The sequence below is a fragment of the Ursus maritimus genome, unplaced genomic scaffold (genome assembly GCF_017311325.1).
Source record: "Ursus maritimus isolate PB19 unplaced genomic scaffold, ASM1731132v1 scaffold_2, whole genome shotgun sequence".
NCBI lineage: Eukaryota > Metazoa > Chordata > Mammalia > Carnivora > Ursidae > Ursus > Ursus maritimus.
This window is the reverse complement of record NW_024424452.1, coordinates 44,388,514-44,404,933: the sequence shown is the minus strand read 5'-3', so window position 1 is coordinate 44,404,933 and position 16,420 is coordinate 44,388,514. Positions and strand designations below refer to the sequence as shown.

At 52.0% G+C, this 16,420-nt stretch overlaps 1 protein-coding gene across 1 annotated transcript in view; it reads left to right on the top strand.

Annotated features, from left to right (window-relative positions):
* CD84 (CD84 molecule) overlaps window positions 1-12,764 on the top strand; it is a 28,612-nt gene extending 15,848 nt beyond the window's left edge. Inside the window, exons 4-9 of the mRNA XM_008700685.2 lie at window positions 3,545-3,796; window positions 4,147-4,266; window positions 4,914-4,946; window positions 6,275-6,372; window positions 7,332-7,391; window positions 9,819-12,764. Coding sequence (XP_008698907.1) covers window positions 3,545-3,796; window positions 4,147-4,266; window positions 4,914-4,946; window positions 6,275-6,372; window positions 7,332-7,391; window positions 9,819-9,884 — 629 coding nt within the window. The 3' untranslated portion in view covers window positions 9,885-12,764. The remainder of the gene's footprint in view (window positions 1-3,544; window positions 3,797-4,146; window positions 4,267-4,913; window positions 4,947-6,274; window positions 6,373-7,331; window positions 7,392-9,818) is intronic.
* The last annotated feature ends 3,656 nt before the right edge of the window (window positions 12,765-16,420 follow it).

Genomic DNA, 16,420 nt, shown 5'->3' with positions numbered 1-16,420 from the left:
CCCCCCCCCCCCCCCCCCCCCCCGCAGTGGTGACATGGTGCGTAACCGTAGGACGATAGCACAACCAGAAAATTGACCCTGGCATAGCTGGGGAGCTTATTCAGATCACACAGCCCCCAGTTGTAAGAGCCCTCATTTACGTGTGCGTGTATGGGCAGCTCGCCTGGTTACTCTCATGGGCGCCCTCGCGTGATCGCTACCCGACCAACATCCTGACCCGTACCGTCGCAGCCAGACTCCCTCAGCCGCTCAGTCACCTGTTCCCTCCCCAGCTCCTGGGAGACCTTACTCCGTTCTTCCTACCTAGCGTTACGTTATTTCACAAATGTCACATACACGGACTCATGCAGTACATGCTGCTGAGCTTGGCTCTTTTTCACTCAGCATAATTTATTTCAGAGTCATCCTAATTATTCCAAGTATCAATAGTTTGTATCTTTTTATGGCTGGATAGTATTCCATGGTATAGATGGACTAGTCTGTTTAACCATTCACCCATCAAGGGATATTTCAGTTGTTTCCAGTTCCGGGCTATGACAAGTAAGGCTGCTATGCTCATTCATGTACAAGTTTTTGCACGAAATGAGTTTTTGCTTCTCTGGGATAAATGCCCAAGAATGAAAACATATGGTAAATCCACTTTTCTTTTAAAATTTTTTTATTGTGATAAAATATACATAACACAACATTTAACACTTCAACCATTTTTTAGAAGATTTATTTATTTATTTAGAGAGAGAGAGTGCATGCAGGTGGGGGAGGGGCAGAAGGAGAGGGAGAGAGACAGAAGCAGACTCCCTGCTGAGCACGGAGCCCCAACACAGAGCTCCAACCCAGGGCCCCGAGATCGTGACCTAAGCCGAAATCAAGAGTCGGATGCCACCCAGGCGCCCCTGTTTTCATCTCTTTATATGTTCAGTTTTACCTGCTCCGTCTCTGGGAGCTGCTATACCACCCGTAGTTAGGGCAGACCACGGGAAAGTCTCAGAGAAAGCCGGATTGCCCACGTAACAAAATCTGTACCTTTTGGGGAATTAGCAGAGAAGATCATGAGATGGGAACTGACATTTATTGAACTCTATGTGTCTGGCATTCTACCACCTAATTCTAAAAAGTAGAGAGAGATCACACATATTTAGGCAATATATGCACAGAGTAAAAGACAATCCAGGGCATTGCAACTCTCCCTTCTCAGAGGCGGTCACTATTGCTGGCTTGTTCTGTCTTTCCCATAGATAATTAATGTGTCTAGATAGATGACAGATAGATAGATAGATGATAGATAGATAGATAGATAGATAGATAGATAGATGATAGGTAGGTAGGTAGATAGATAGATAGATAGATAGATGATAGATAGATGATAGATAGACAGATAGATAGATGATAGATAGATGATAGATAGATGATAGATAGATAGATGATAGATAGATAGATAGATGATAGATAGATAGATAGATAGATAGATGATAGACAGATGGACGGGTGGGTATTAGAGTGTTCCTTAATCACAGTAGCTCATTTAGTCCTCACAACAATCAACCCTACAGGAAAAAATCATCCCCGTGTTATAACTGATGGGCTCAACTTTAGTGAAGCTGTGTGAGTCCTTGTTCTAGAGAGCAGGGGAGCCTGGTCGGACCCGTGTCTCCAGTGGCTTCCCCACTCTCAGCCACAGCCCTGGCCTTCTCTGCCCAGCAGCCTGATGGAGGGAACGACTCCGATCCTGCTGGAAAAATGAGATGGGGTCCTACCCTTGACCACTATCTCCCACCTCGACACCCAGCAAGAAGGGGTTTCTCTAAAAATAAGTAAATATCAAGCAGAGACTTGAACATTCTTGTAAACCAGTTTCCAAGAAAAGCACGCACACACACACACACACATGCACACACACACACTTTGGCTCATTCTGGCCTGTACACATCTGTACTGATCACTGTCGCTCAAGGTCACTCCAAACTTCCTTGGGAGTTTTTTCCCAAGTCATCACTAACGCTGGTCTGGAACAGATCCTGCCAAGAGCCTCACAGGACCAGGGTTTCTGGTGCGGCTGGAGTGAAAAGCATGTACAGCTTCTCCCCCACCATATTCTACTTCCTCGCAGGCACAGACAGCTTTAAAAATACCACATGAAGTAGAAAGCCACATGCTGGTTCCTTCTGAACCCTTCCCACATGGCAGGCGTAGAAGGAACAAAGCCCAACACAGCAGCCTGGCCAAGAATGAACTAAATTTACCAACACGGAATGTGGCCATCTTCTTATCTGCTGGAAAGGGAACATCTTCCCTTTCCTTCTGCCGGCCCCAGATAGCTCTTACTTCAACCTAAATATAATTGTTCTTCCCTAACCCTCTACTAGGCTACGACTTGGACAGTTTACCTTTTGATTGCTTCAGTAAAAACATTTTTTAAAATGAACTTTTAAAGAGATGTTAACTTTTCACCATGGGCACTTTAGAACAAAACAAAACAACTCAATGAAAACACACCGGAAAGCAGAGCCAAAAAAAAAAAAAATTTTTTTTTTTTTTTAATTCCGTTTCATGCACTGGTGTGCTGGCTCTTGGTGGCGTGTGTGGCACAAAGGGCGTGCGGCACGTGACTTCGTACGTAAACGGTAATGACCCTACACTGGTCTTTATCGTTCAGCCTTAGAGCCAGTCATATGCACAGAACGCTCTCGTTGCGCTTTGCGGCACGTTCCTACCTCCCAGCCTACAGGTGCCCCGGATGAAGAAGCCAGCGAGAATCCTGGCGCCCGGGTTCCTGGAGCGAGCTAATAAGGAAAACGTACTCAACAAACATACATTTCAGAGCTTCGCTTGCACGTCAACGTGAAGGACCTCTTTGCTGAGTTGGAAAATGGTTTTCAAATACTGGAAGAATATTTCCTAGTTTCTTTGGTGCTATTCACAATGTAATGGCTACAGACAGGAGGCACTTTTAAGTTTAATCGACTTTCGCCATCATTCTTCCATTTTTTCTTGCGTCTGGACTTGCAATCTGCAGAGCAGTTGACCCAGCCCAAGTTTGAGCGCTTGCCAATTTCGTTTTTGGGGGAGGGATGGGTAAAGGGGAGCAGAGGGAGGGGGAGAGAATCCTAAGCATCCCACGCAGGGCTCGATCCCATGACCCTGTGATCATGATCTGAGTCGAAATCAAGAGTCCCACGCTTAACCGACGGAGACACCCAGGCGCCCCCAGTATTTGTCAGTATCTGTGGTATAAATACTCCTGTGTTTTAAAACTTGCTGAATTGGGAAGACTTTGTATATCATTACAAAAGACAGCTATGATCCATGTAGCTAACTTTTAAAGCGTAGATAAGAGTAAATTGGCCAAAAAAAGTCGTGAGTTTTGAGTTTGTATTAGCTTTTAAAAATATAATTTATTTTATTGTACGTTGTTAAAATTTCATTTTTCATGACGGCTGTGTTTAACAACGCTCTTGAAAAAATTTCTGGAAATTTAACAGGGGGCTCTCCTGGTATAGGCGAGCTCCCGCTCGCCCCTGACCCATGTGCCTTCTTCCCCTCCTAGGTCGGCTTGGGAAGCCAAAAATTACGCAGAGTTTAATGACATCTAGGAACAGCACCTGTAATGTCACCTTGACATGCTCTGTGGAGAAAGAAGAAGAGAATGTCACATATAGCTGGAGTCCCCTGGGGGAAGAGGGGAATGTAATTCGAATCTTCCAGACCCCCGACAGCCAAGAGCTGACTTACACGTGTACGGCCTGGAACCCCGTCAGCAACAGCTCGGACTCCATTTCTGCCAAGCAGCTCTGTGCAGGTAACCGGCTCTGTCCCTGTCTCCTGCAGTCTCCGAGACTCACTCAAAGAGCGGCCTGCACTGGGCGGGGAGTGTCCCTCCCTCAGGCCGGGCCTGGTCCCCAGGGAAGGGCTGGAAAAGAGGCCAGAGCTTTCCGAGACAGGCCAGGCGTTTGGGGCGTTCTGAGGCTGCCCCAGCTTGGCCCTCTGATTCTGTTTCTCATGCCGACTTTGAATAGCAGAAAATCCAGTTTCCCTTGGAGCTTCGGCCCTCCCCCGGAGGGCACCCCATTTTGATAGTGCCCCCGAGTGTGGCCAAGTCCATGGGCCTATTTCCTGAGAGCCAAGTCTCACTGTCTCTTCTGTTTCCAGACACTGCCACAGGCCTCCGTACTCGCCACACGGGGCTGCTGAGCGGGCTGGCCGTGCTCTTTCTGCTTATACTCATTGCGCCTTCAGTGCTTTTGTTCCTTTTATGCAAAAGAGGACAAGGTAGGATTTTTCCAGAAGGTAAAATGTGGAAATGCACCTGCCTCCTTCCTGGGACTGAAGTCATTTATCCAAGGGGGTGTAGAGAGGTCCTTTGTTCCGGGAAATCCGCCTTCCTCCAACCCCTACTCCTCCACGTCACCATCTCCAGAGCGATGACCCCTGGATGACAGTGCCCTGAGTGGGCTTCAGAATCCGTTCCTCGTGTCATCAGTATCTGGTGGGCCCTGAACCTGGGTGTGAATTTAGTACTGCCATTGAGAAGCTGTGCTTCACTGGACCTGTGTCTTTCCCTCTCTGGCTCAGTGCTCTCACGTGTGAAATGAGATTTGAACTAGCGGGACTCCTGGGTCACTTCCGTTCCATCATATTTTGACTTTGCCCTTTGGAGAGTCACTGAGGAACAGGTACTAAGTTTGCATTCCATGGGCATCACTAGATCCCTCTGGATCATTCAGTAATTGTGGCATTTGCAATGCAGGACACCGCGTCTTAAGGCCCCCACAGGATCAGTATGCCCTCCCATTCCTCCTAACCCCACGATCTGTCCAAATCTTCCTTTCCCACCAATCATAGTAACAAGCCTGGATGTAGAGAGACCCCACCTCTGTTTCCATGTTCCTGACTCTCCTTTGGGTCTGATTCCTCAGGTGCCTTCTTGAAGCCCTTCCGTAAGAACTCCGGTAAGTTCTCAGCCACCCCTTTCCCCGGGGGACAAATGGGAGAGAGGAGTTCACGGCAGATTGTTTAAGACTCAGCCTGTGTTTGCCGGCGGTCTGGGCCCAGGGTCCAGCTTGACCGTTTATCAGCTACGCACGAACCGTCGCCGTGGGCCTCAGTTCTGTCAGTGGTATATCACAGACCTACCGACAGCAGGCGATGCACAGGCTTATTAAGCGAATTATTTGGAATTACCCACATAAAGTACTTGGCCTGGGGCCTGGTCATAGCAGGGACTTAGTAAACGTCAGCACTGTGCTCACCACTGACGGCCCAGGCCGGGCACGGAAGCAGGCATTCCAGGGAAGAGACTTGCGAGCGATGGGGAGAAGTCCCATAACCTGACTCGGGCCATGGGCGATCTTCAGGGTTCCTCCGAGAGACACCTGTCTTCAATCGCTCACAGTCTCTTGGGAAGGAGGAAGTGCTAGTTTTCCATCTACCAGTGAGAGGACAGAGAGCCCCCAGTCTGGTGCGCTGGCCCTGTCCGAGGCGGGGTCTGGGACAGGATTTCACTCTGTGTGCCGCTCAGCTCACTGTTACTTGTGGGTATGTTGCTGCCCTGAAACACGAGGCCCCAAATTCTGGCCCTCTCTTTTCAACTTCGCCCTAGAATGTTCCACGTTAGGAGCCAAGAGAGGAACACACTGGAATGGATGCCTTTCCCAGCCCAGGAATTCTTAGGAGTAGGGACTCATCTCTCTGGTCTTTGCCTCCCGTGGCCTCACATGGGGCCCGGCGCACAGAGGGAGCCTCGTCCGTGTTTGACCACGTGGCTCAGTCGAGCAGACAATGCATGTGTGTCGAGTATCTTCTCCCTGCTTCACGCTGGGGTGGTGACAGGAAGGGGTGCACGGAGGAGTCTGACACAACATTTCACTAGAGAATCAGTCTCGCTGAAAAAGCAAGACCCTCGCATGAAAAGACAGAGAGCCACGCGAGGCCGTCAGTGCCACGTGCCAGAGATGCCACGAAAGACCCTGCGAGGAAGCTACCCCTGAGCGCCCGCCCGGGTTGGGAGCATCTCGTCAGCCTCATGGGGATTCCAGAGCAGAGGGTCCCCACGAGCCCTGGGCAAGCCCAGCCTGAGCCGGAGCCCCCCACACCACGTGGAATCCCCACAAGAGGGAGAGGCAGACCCAGGACCCGAGCCTCCCTCTCAGGACCATGGTAGCCACTTGACTTTTCAGGGCTTTGTTTCTTTACCTTAAAAAGACAAGCTTAGACTAGGTCATCTCTAAAATCCATCGGCCTCTCACGCACTGTGCTTCCATGTTTCTTTGTGACCCAGATGCTGTCTCAAAGAAAACAATATACACTTACGTCATGGTCACGAGAGACGCCCCGCCCGCGGAGGGCAGAATCTACGATGAAATCCCCCAATCCAAGGTGAGCTGATGCCACTCATGGGTCCTCACCCCCCCCAGGAGAGGGAGTCGGGGGCAGCAGGCCAACCAAGCATCGTCGTGTCAGGGAAAGGATGCCATGAGTCCCTCTACGAGGATAGGAACGTGGCCAATCGTCCCCCCATGGCAGTCCCAGGGGTGGAGGCCGTCCGCTGCCACATGGGGGTCTGGCTCTGGGTGAGCCGAGAGGCCTGACTAGGCGCGGAATGCCCTCCACGAGGGAGGGCTGCTAGGTGCCCACCGACCCGGGAACAGGAGGCAGAACAGGAAGATGTCCCCCCGCCTTTTTTAAAAAATATTTTATTTATTTATTTGAGAGAGAGAGAGAGCACCAGCAGGGGGAGAGGCAGAGCGAGAGGGAGAAGCTGACTCCCCACTGAGCAGGGAAGCCTGATACAGGACTCGATCCCAGGACCCTGAGAACATGACCTGAGCCAAAGGCAGATGCTTAACCGACTGAGCCCCTTCCAGGAGCCCCCCACCCCAGGTCCTCTTGAGCTCAACTTCCTGGCCTGGCAGGGGCACACCCCTCCTCCCACCTGCCTGCCCCACCCCCACCTCCGCTCTGAACCAGGTTTCTACAAGCACCGGCCTGCCGCCCTGAAGTCTACAGGAGTGGACTGGTCCATCTGGCTCTGTGCTCGGACTGACGGGCGGCTGGGTCTGCAGCGCCCAAATCTTCAGTGAGCGAGACTCAGTCTGAACCACGCAAACCCCTCCTCTTGGCTCTGGAGGGTTTTACCCAACTGCCACCCACTCCTCCCGCCCCACACCCAGCCCTGACCCTCTCCAAGGTGGGATGGAACCAGAGCTGGGGCCGGGAGAGGAGGCTTCCTGCTGGGCGTGGGAGCAGGGGGGGCAGCAGGCCCGGCAGAGGCAGGAAGGGTGCCTTGCAAGGTTTTGCCCAGGCGCCTCACTGAGGGGAAGATGGGTGTTTTGCAGGATCTCCCTGCCAAGGAGGAGCCAGTGAACAGGATTTATTCCACATTGCAGACTGATAAGGTAAATCCTTGGTGATTTTGTATCACTGTTGCCCTGTCCCTTCCAGCCATTCTGCTGTTCCCTGTCCGTTCCAGCCATTCAGCTGTACCCTGTCCGTTCCAGCCATTCAGCTGTACCCTGTCCGTTCCAGCCATTCTGCTGTCCCCTGTCCGTTCCAGCCATTCTGCTGTCCCCTGTCCGTTCCAGCCATTCAGCTGTACCCTGTCCGTTCCAGCCATTCTGCTGTACCCTGTCCGTTCCAGCCATTCAGCTGTTCCCTGTCCGTTCCAGCCATCCTGCTGTTCCCTGTCCGTTCCACCCATTCTGCCTTACCCTGTCCGTTCCACCCATTCTGCTGTCCCCTGTCCGTTCCAGCCATCCTGCTGTACCCTGTCCGTTCCAGCCATTCAGCTGTTCCCTGGCTGTTCCAGGCATTCTGCCGTACCCTGTCCGTTCCAGCCATTCTGCCATACCCTGTCCGTTCCAGCCATTCTGCTGTTCCCTGGCTGTTCCAGCCATTCTGCCGTACCCTGTCCGTTCCAGCCATTCTGCTGTTCCCTGTCCATCCAAGCTGGGGCCAGCGGGTGCCCTTGCTGCTCCTCTCTGCCCTGCTCGGGACTAACCGCTGAGGGCCTTGGCCCACAGGTGCTTCATACCTGCACAGAGTCCGGCTCCCAGGTCCACGGCCATCCAAAAGCTGGCCTGCTGGGGATGCTGAGCCTGCCTCTAAGGGCAGGAGCCCCCAAGCGTCTGAACTGCGGTGTGGAAATTCCAGCCTTTAGAGCAGCTGGGCCCAAGCCGGTTCACAGAATAAAATTAGACAACAGGTGCCCCCCTCTGGACAGACACAGTCCCACACCAGGTGGCCAGACTGGCAAGTAGAACATAGGCTGAATTTCGGTTCCCGTTTCCTCTGTCAGCTGACTTGTGCAGTGTGCAACCTGCACAACAATTTGCAATGGAACAGCGACACTCACAGAGCTCTGTGCCTCAGTGTCCTGCTCTGGACCAGGCATGGAGGGGAGGGAAGACATTCGGTGTGGGGCATCTGTCACTGTCTAAGAGGACCCTCGTTTCTGCGACAGTCAGAAGGACAGCTTTGGGATCTCTTGGCGAATCAAATGTTTTGTCAGTGTTCCTGTTTGATAACTGAGCAAAATCATCATGAAAGATAAATAGGAACCCAGGGAGTCTAGGGGGAAGGGAAAGCCGTGAGAACAAATGAAGACTAGGAGGAAACATTAGGAAATTGGCTGCAAGTGGGTGAGGAAATGAGACTCAGAGCTGCTTCGGTAGAGGGCACCTCGGAGCTGCACTCGCAGGACCGTTGCACGAGAGCTCAGTGCACAGGGCGCTTGGGGTGGGACGCTAAGCCCGCGTCCTGGAGACAGAAGGGACTTCGCTTCCTCAACGCTCAGGAGAGGGACAGAGGGACAAGGAGACGAAGGGACAACCGAGGCACAAAAGACAGGGGAAGGGGAAGGAAGAAGTGAGGGGCAGGGGGCCGCATGTGTGAGCCGGGATCTGAAGGACAGTGGGAGGACACGGGAGGTGACACTGGCAAGGACTGGCTCCGAGGGATTCATCGGGGCCTGGGTTGCGGCATCTCAAAGCGCGTCCGCTAGACGAGATCGATGGCAGTTATTGGTTGGTCATTACGTAATTTGAGAAGAATTGTGTTTCCTGTTGGGTCCACTTTATTCGGGAGCAGGGTGTGGGGAGGCTCCAGGTCGGCTGGGCCCTCGGCGGTGCTGGCACCTGGCCGATCGGCCCGACGACACTGGAGCGCGCTGTGCTGCCCAGGGCCGTGTAGCGCTCCACGCTGTGGCTCGCATCCCCTGAGACCAGGGAGCCCTTGGGGGACCAGGCAGTAGGGGATGTCAGTGGCCAGCACGTCAGGACCAAGAGCCTGTGCCATGTTCTCACAGTGAATCTGGGGGACCCCGTGGGGGGAGGGGCGAGTCCTGGGGACCGCGGGTGATGCAGCTGCCAGCCCAAGGCCCAAGGTCTCCCCCGGGGACTGAGACTCGTCCAGCCAGTGGGAAGGCTGTCTGCAGTGCTCCACGTAATTAGAGCACAGGGCGCTAGTGGAGGTGACCTGCCAGTATGTGAGCTGTAGTTATGGGGGTTCAGAAGGAGCCGAGGCTCAGCTAGGAGCAAGGAAGGCAGGCAGCTTGAGCCCGGATGTTGCCCAAGCCGATAATCAAAATCAATTCAATGCCCCCTTCCCTCCTGCCGCTTCTTTCTGGGCAAGGGCTTGCGCGTGGGTGACCGGAGCAGAGGCGAGGGACTCCGCAAAGGGCGAGGCCCTGCTGGCCCAGATGCCGCCAGCACCAGGAGGCCCGAGGCCTCTCCCTGTGCCTGTGTCTGTTCCGGGTACCGCCCGGCCCGGCTTCCCCAGCAGCATCTCCCCGTTAACCTGCGGCTCCCACTCCCTCTCGTGCACAGATGGGGAAAACCAGCTCTCAGGACGGCAAGCCTCCTGCGATTTCCACCTATGAAAATGTGATCTAGGCTCCCGGCCAGGCTTCTCCCTGTGGAAACGGAGCTTCAACAGCCATCGATGCCCCGGCGGATGCCCCGGACCCGGACTTTCTCTGTACACGTCTTACCTGGAGATTGCAAACCATCACACCCCAATATGTGACTTTTTGTGACTGGAGGTGATGACCCTTCCCAGCAACCCCCTATGTAGACAGGATCGATATTTTGCACACCTGTCCTAGGCCGTGACACACCACCTAGGATGCTCTGATCACACTCAATGTCTGTGAGGAGCCCTGATGCATGGCCTCCACGGTCCACGCAGCACCTTGGACAAATGAGACAAAAGCACCCTTTCCCTGAGGCAGATGCAGCCCCTTCTGAGCATGTGGCTTGATGAGGCTTTCAGCCTCTATGTGCCCCTTTGCCCAGGAACCTCGTGCAGGGGACAGGTGGCTGGACCAGCCCACCCGGACATGAGAGTGTCACCTGGGAAGCCAGTGGAGGTGTGGTTCTCAGCTGTGCAGACACGCTCTCCAAATGGAATGCTGGGAAATGCGCTTTCTGTGGGACTAGACAACTGGGGCATTTTTCTTCAGGCTCTGCTTCAGAAGCCTCATAAGATTTTCTTCCTGGCCAGGCTTTCATCTTGACTGGGCCATCATGGGGTGCCCAGATATTTGGTTAAACATGATTCTAGGGGAAATCTATGAGGGCGTTTCTGGATGCGATTAACATTCGGATTGGCCCACTGAGTAAAGCAGATGAATCCCCACTCCGGGATGGGTGCATATCCCCGATCCTTCCAGAGCCTGACTAGAAGAAGACAGAGTCAAGGGGGATTAATTCTCTCTGCCTGATTGTCTTGGAGCTGGGACATCAGTCCTCCTGCCTTAGGACTTGGACTTGGACTGGAACTCGCACCACCAGCTCTCCTGGTTCTCAGGCCTTCGGACTTAGGCTGGAGACACGCTCAGCTGTCCAGCTGCAGACCCTGGGGTTTCTCAGTCTTCACAGGCACACAAGCCAGCTCCTTGTCATAGTTACCTGTTTCCTGTTGGTTCCATTTCTCTGCAGAACTAGACTAATACCTATTCCAAGCAGCCTCGGCAAGAAGAAGAGACGCTACCCAGTACCCCATTCACCAAAAGGCATCGACCGGCTCTATTTCGGACACTTTAGGGGAGCTGAGTGCAACCCAACCATGGAAACAAGAGACCTTGGAAGAAGTGGGCCATTCTTCTTGGCAGAGGGAACTTGGCAGATGACGGTGTAGATGATGAAACTGGCTTTACCGCTGTCACTAAGGCTCGGTCCAGAGAGTCAGGGACTTCACGCTTTGGTTCAATGCCCTTGCCCCTCCCGCCAGCGCCAAGGAGGAATCACCCATGGCTGAGCAGAACATTCAAGTCACCATGTGAAGAACCGTTTCCCTTAGGTGTGAGCACCAGAGCCAGCCAACTCCTAAATCCCCACGAACAAGCCCAGGCTGGGCAGCAGAAATAAGCTGCATTTAGGCAGAAGGAAGGTGGCAGTCCCAGGGAATGGGTCCATGGAACCGTCTAGCCCTGACCACCATTAGCTCAGTGTCGGGGGCTGCAAGACCCCCAACGTATCAGACGAGCATAACGTCTGCCCTGGTCTGGCTGCCCTGCGCAGGGCAAGCACAGACACTACAGTTAAATGCGGAATCACACGTTCCGGGGAGCGGCAGGAGGTAGCGCAGTCTGGGAAGGCTTCATGAAGGAGGTGGGGCTGAGGCCGCGCTCCGGAGGAAGGCTAGGATCTGGCTGAGAATGAAGAAGACGGATGGCACCCAACTGAGGAAAGCACGGGAAAGAAGCAGAGGCCTGGGTCTGTGCGGGGTGTTTTGGGCGCCGCCCCCAACGCGCGGAGCACGTGCACAGTCCCTTGCCGTTGACGGCACAGCGCCTCCACTTCAGTGTGCAACCCCACCCCCGACACCTGCCACACACGTCAATGCTCAGCTCCAACGTCACCTCCTCTGTGAAGCTTTCCCTGGTATCACAGGTCAAATTAAGGATGGCTTCTTTGCCCTCCTTTCCCCCCGGGGGCCTTATGTCACTGCCACTCATTTCTTTGTGCCTCACGGTATAGACCGGGATTTGTTTCCCTCCACACTGCACGTATGTACTGAAGGGCGAGGTCCATGATTGCATGACCAGAGAGTGATCGTGCGAGGTGAGCGTGTTATTCCCCTGGCACCTGCCACCAGCCAACGTGGCACCTTGTACCCTGCTTGTGAGCAATAAACGCTATTGAACAGAAGTGAAAATGACCGGCCAGCTCCAGCCGAAGGTCCACGTTGCAAGTATTGATACACAGACGCCAGCAGGCCTAGTGGAATCCAGTTGCGGCAAGCCTTGAATGTCGGAATGCAGACGTCAGTGTAAGGACACCTTGGAGGGAAGAGACTTGCAGAGTTAGACCAGCGAAGACATCACCTGAAGCAACGAGCCAGGTGTGAGTGAAAGGCAGCCCCGCTAGGGAGGGACATGAAGGAAGAACTAAAGAGACTCGTCATAGGATGGAGAAGTCCCAAAGGGATACTGAACAGACTGGGTTTCCCCTCAAATAAAAGCATACCTCACCTTTGCGTGAGCTGAGGGACCACTCCCGAGCATGGTCCTTCTCTAACCTGCCCCTGCTTCTGCCTGGTGCGCTCACCCAGTCAAATTGCTAGTATCCTACAGCCCCAGGGGCAGGTGGGGGAGAAGGAATAGAGGCAGAGGCAAGAAGAGCTCCTTGGGTCTTGCAGGAGAACAAGCCTGGGAGGGAACCGGTGCCCAGGAATTCCTCACGTGGCCTTTGGGACTCGGGACCACCGAGCTCCTGTTCCTCGCTTTCTTTCCTCTGACTCTTAATTTATAAAGATGGAAGCTACTCACCCCATCCCCTAAGGGCTTGGTTCTCAGATTCTCTTTCTGTAAAATGGGTGTGATCTTATTTTCCCCTTCACAGATTTCCAAATGAACTAGATTGTGACCAACGGGTCTGCAAAATTACTCTTTGCATGGAACAGAACTTTGTGGGCCAGTTTTTACGAAGATGCGTTGAAATTGAAATCTCAGGCGCAGGGCCCTCTAGCGGCAAGCGCCGGTAAGGCAGCACAAGCCCGGCACTGCTGTCCACGTGGGCTTTCAGCAGAGAACAGGAGAAATGGTGCAGCAAATGCCTCTCAGGAAAAGAGAGTGAAGCCGATTTAAAATGTGATGCTTAAAAAAAAAAACCCTATAGAAAGCTCTAAGCTGCACATCCCACAAGAGAAGAGCTTGGCTGGGCCACTTTGGAAACCGGGCAAAGGAAGGAAGGAGCCTGATTGGCCTTGTGTTTCTTTTTCCTTTTTTTTTTCTTTTCTTGAAGATTTTATTTATTTGAGAGAGAGAGAGAGAGACAGCACAAAAAGAAGGAGGGGCAGAGAGAGAGGGACAAGCAGACTGCCCTGAGCAAGGAATGCCACGCGGGGTTCAACTCCAGGACCCCGGGATCGTGACCTGAGCAGAAGGCAGACACGTCACTAACTGAGCCCCCCAAGCGCCCCTGGCCTGGTGTTTCTTAGGCTCAGCCTGGAGAAAAGAAATGGCTAGGCCTTATTTTCTTCCAGATCCATTACTTTTCTTCTACTTGACCTTTCCCTATATTTTCCTGGATTTGAGTAATTTTGTCAAGAACCGTCAGCCACACTCTCACTGGCTGTAAAATGAGGTTTGGAGGAGGAGGCAGAAGGCAAAAGGGTACTAAGTGGTCCCAAACGCAGGCTCCGATGCTGGAATGCCTCGGTCTGAATCCTGGTTTCTTAGTTCTGTGACCTCGGGCAAGTTAGGTTCACCTCTCTATGCCTCAGTTTCCCCACCTGTAAATTGGGGACAATAATAGCTCCTGCTCTGTGGGGTTGATGCGAGGCGGCTCTGTAAGATTATGCCTGCAAGCTGATCTCACTGGCTTGGCACCCTCATCTGATGCTAAACCTGTATCAGGTTCTTGCAGGATAAATGTATCTGATATTGTGCTCAATCAACGCTGCGTGCTGGACTTTGAACTCCCAGTCCTCCTACGCCAGTGCTTGTTCTTCCTGTCATTTCACTTACCAGGCTACCCTCCCCTGCACCGGCTCCCCAGCCAGACCAGAGAACAGAGGCTGATCTGAATAATAATAGTGCAAATGGGGAGCTCCTGAGGGCACGGAGACTGTGAGAGTTCTCGAAGGGTTTCCTTTGTATACAAACTGCTCTTCCAGGGCTTTATACAACTCACAACACCCCTGCAAAGTAGAAGGTAATTCTTCCAGACTGAGGGAATAAAAGCACCTTAGCAAAATCAGGCCCCGGGGTGGGGGTGGGGGTGAGACAGGACTTGAACTCAATACTCCTCATCACCGAGGGCCACACACCTGCCCTTGACCATGCTGCCTTCCTGTACCCGGCTCTGGACTCCCAACACCTCACGCTTTGCTTCACACTTCCTAGGTGGACCACAAGTATCTGTTGAATGACTACGTACATGTAATAATATTTTAAACACACCAAGCGCAGCTCCAAGTTAATGTATTCATATATTAATTCCGTCGTTGTCTGAATAACCACTCAACTCTTCTATTGGAAACACCCATTAAAGCATCTTGAGTAGAGCTCACTGCATTTTGGGCAGAGCTGGTTTCACAGCAAACAAGGGATCCAGGTCATAAACATTTCTGATGAGTTGTTACAAGGTGAGAGAAAAACAGTGCAAATTTCCACGATCAATATCAGAAGAATAACAGAAACAGAAGAGGTAAGTGATGAGGGAACAGAAGGCTAGCTGAGGACAAAGCAGAAACTGACGCCCCCCCCCACCTCCCCATGGGATGTACGTGACATTCCTCAGGCACTCCTGGCTGCCCAGAAGGACAAAGAAATAGTTAACCTATGGAGACCACGAACCTGCAAGACGTGATTCTCCCTCAGTTTACAAATGTCTTAGCAATTTACAAAGAACAAAGCATTTCTATCAATAACCTAGCTTCCGGAAGGGAATGTAGATACAATTAAATGTCTTTGTAACCTGCAGCCCGTAGACAGATACTTGAAGTGGGCAGTGTAATGTTCCTCCAGGAAGTTCCCAACTATCTTCATGTTAATGTCTTACTGGAGGGGTAAACAACCTTAACTTGACAATAGCAAGGCCTCGGTATCCTGTGAGTCTTCTTTAACATATGAAAATATTTTCTCAACCTCCCTTTTTCCTTACCTCCCCCAACCCCATAGTATATAATCAGCCACCCCTCACAATCCGGGGTAGCAGCTCTTTCTGCCCACAGGTCCTGTCCCCCCGCTTTAATAAACCACCATTTTGCACCATAGACGTCTCAAGAATTCTTTCTTGGCCGTTGGCTCTGGATTCAACCCCACTGAACCTCACCTGTGTTCCAAAACCACATCAGTAAGAATTTGTGAGTTGTGCAACACTATTTAATAGTTTAAACACAGCTGTGTACCTTTAAGTTTTGATGACCCACCCTACTCATATTAGCTAACATTTATTAGTGCTTACTACGTGCCATTCCCCACCCAAAGGTTTCATATATACTAACTCATTTAAAGCCCACAAGAAACATTACAATTCATCTACACCTTGAAGTAGATGCAATCCTCCTCCAGTTTACAAATTAAGAAACTGAGTCACAGAAGGGCTCAGTAGCAAGTCCAAGTTAACATGGAAACCAGGATTCCACTGCTCCTAGGCCCAGGGGCTGGGCACTGAACCACTGTTCGCACTGCTTCCCCAGCCGCAGCTTCCCAAAGCAGAAAACTTTTATTCTTGACTCCAGACCCCCCAACCTCTAAGCAGTCATTAGGTCTTGTCAAGTCCAACTCAACCATGTCCCCTCGATCTGTCCACCTTCCTCCTGGTGCCCACTCTCCCAGGTCATTCCTTTATCATGTGTGACCCGGGCTGTTATCACATAAAGAGCAATCTTTCCAAAATGCTGACCTTATCACTTTATTTTTCTACTGAGAAATTTTTCCCGTGGGACCAGACTCCTGAGCAATGTGACCCATGAGACCATCCAAGCCTTTCTCCTGCTTCCTCCCTTGGCTCCAGTCACACGGAAGTACACGGGTCCAAGAACCCACCAGATCCTTTCCCGCTCCACGCCTTTGCCCACCCTGTGTCCTCCACCTGGAAATCTTTCTTTCCTTTCCATCTCTAGCTATTTTAAACTCAAGGACCAGACCGAAGATCCCTCTTTGTGTAGAATTCTGAAACTCCGCACTCCAAGTGAAATACGTAGCTGGCTTGTAAATTTCCATTAATAAATTATTTATTGTCCATAGATTTTACCTCATAAGCACCTAAGAAATGAGCCTACAGACTCCATTTCCGCAGGTAAACACAAACTATTCGATAATGCGTCTATTCTTTTTGTTCTTACTGTGTTTTGTTTTTCAAGACAAGAGACCAAGCAAATGGCAAAAGACAGCAAAGACTCTCCAATGTGACAAGGGCCTGTGCTGTCTGAAGCCTCATCCCTGGGTAGCCGCAAAGGGACCGTGGGGTTGAGGGCA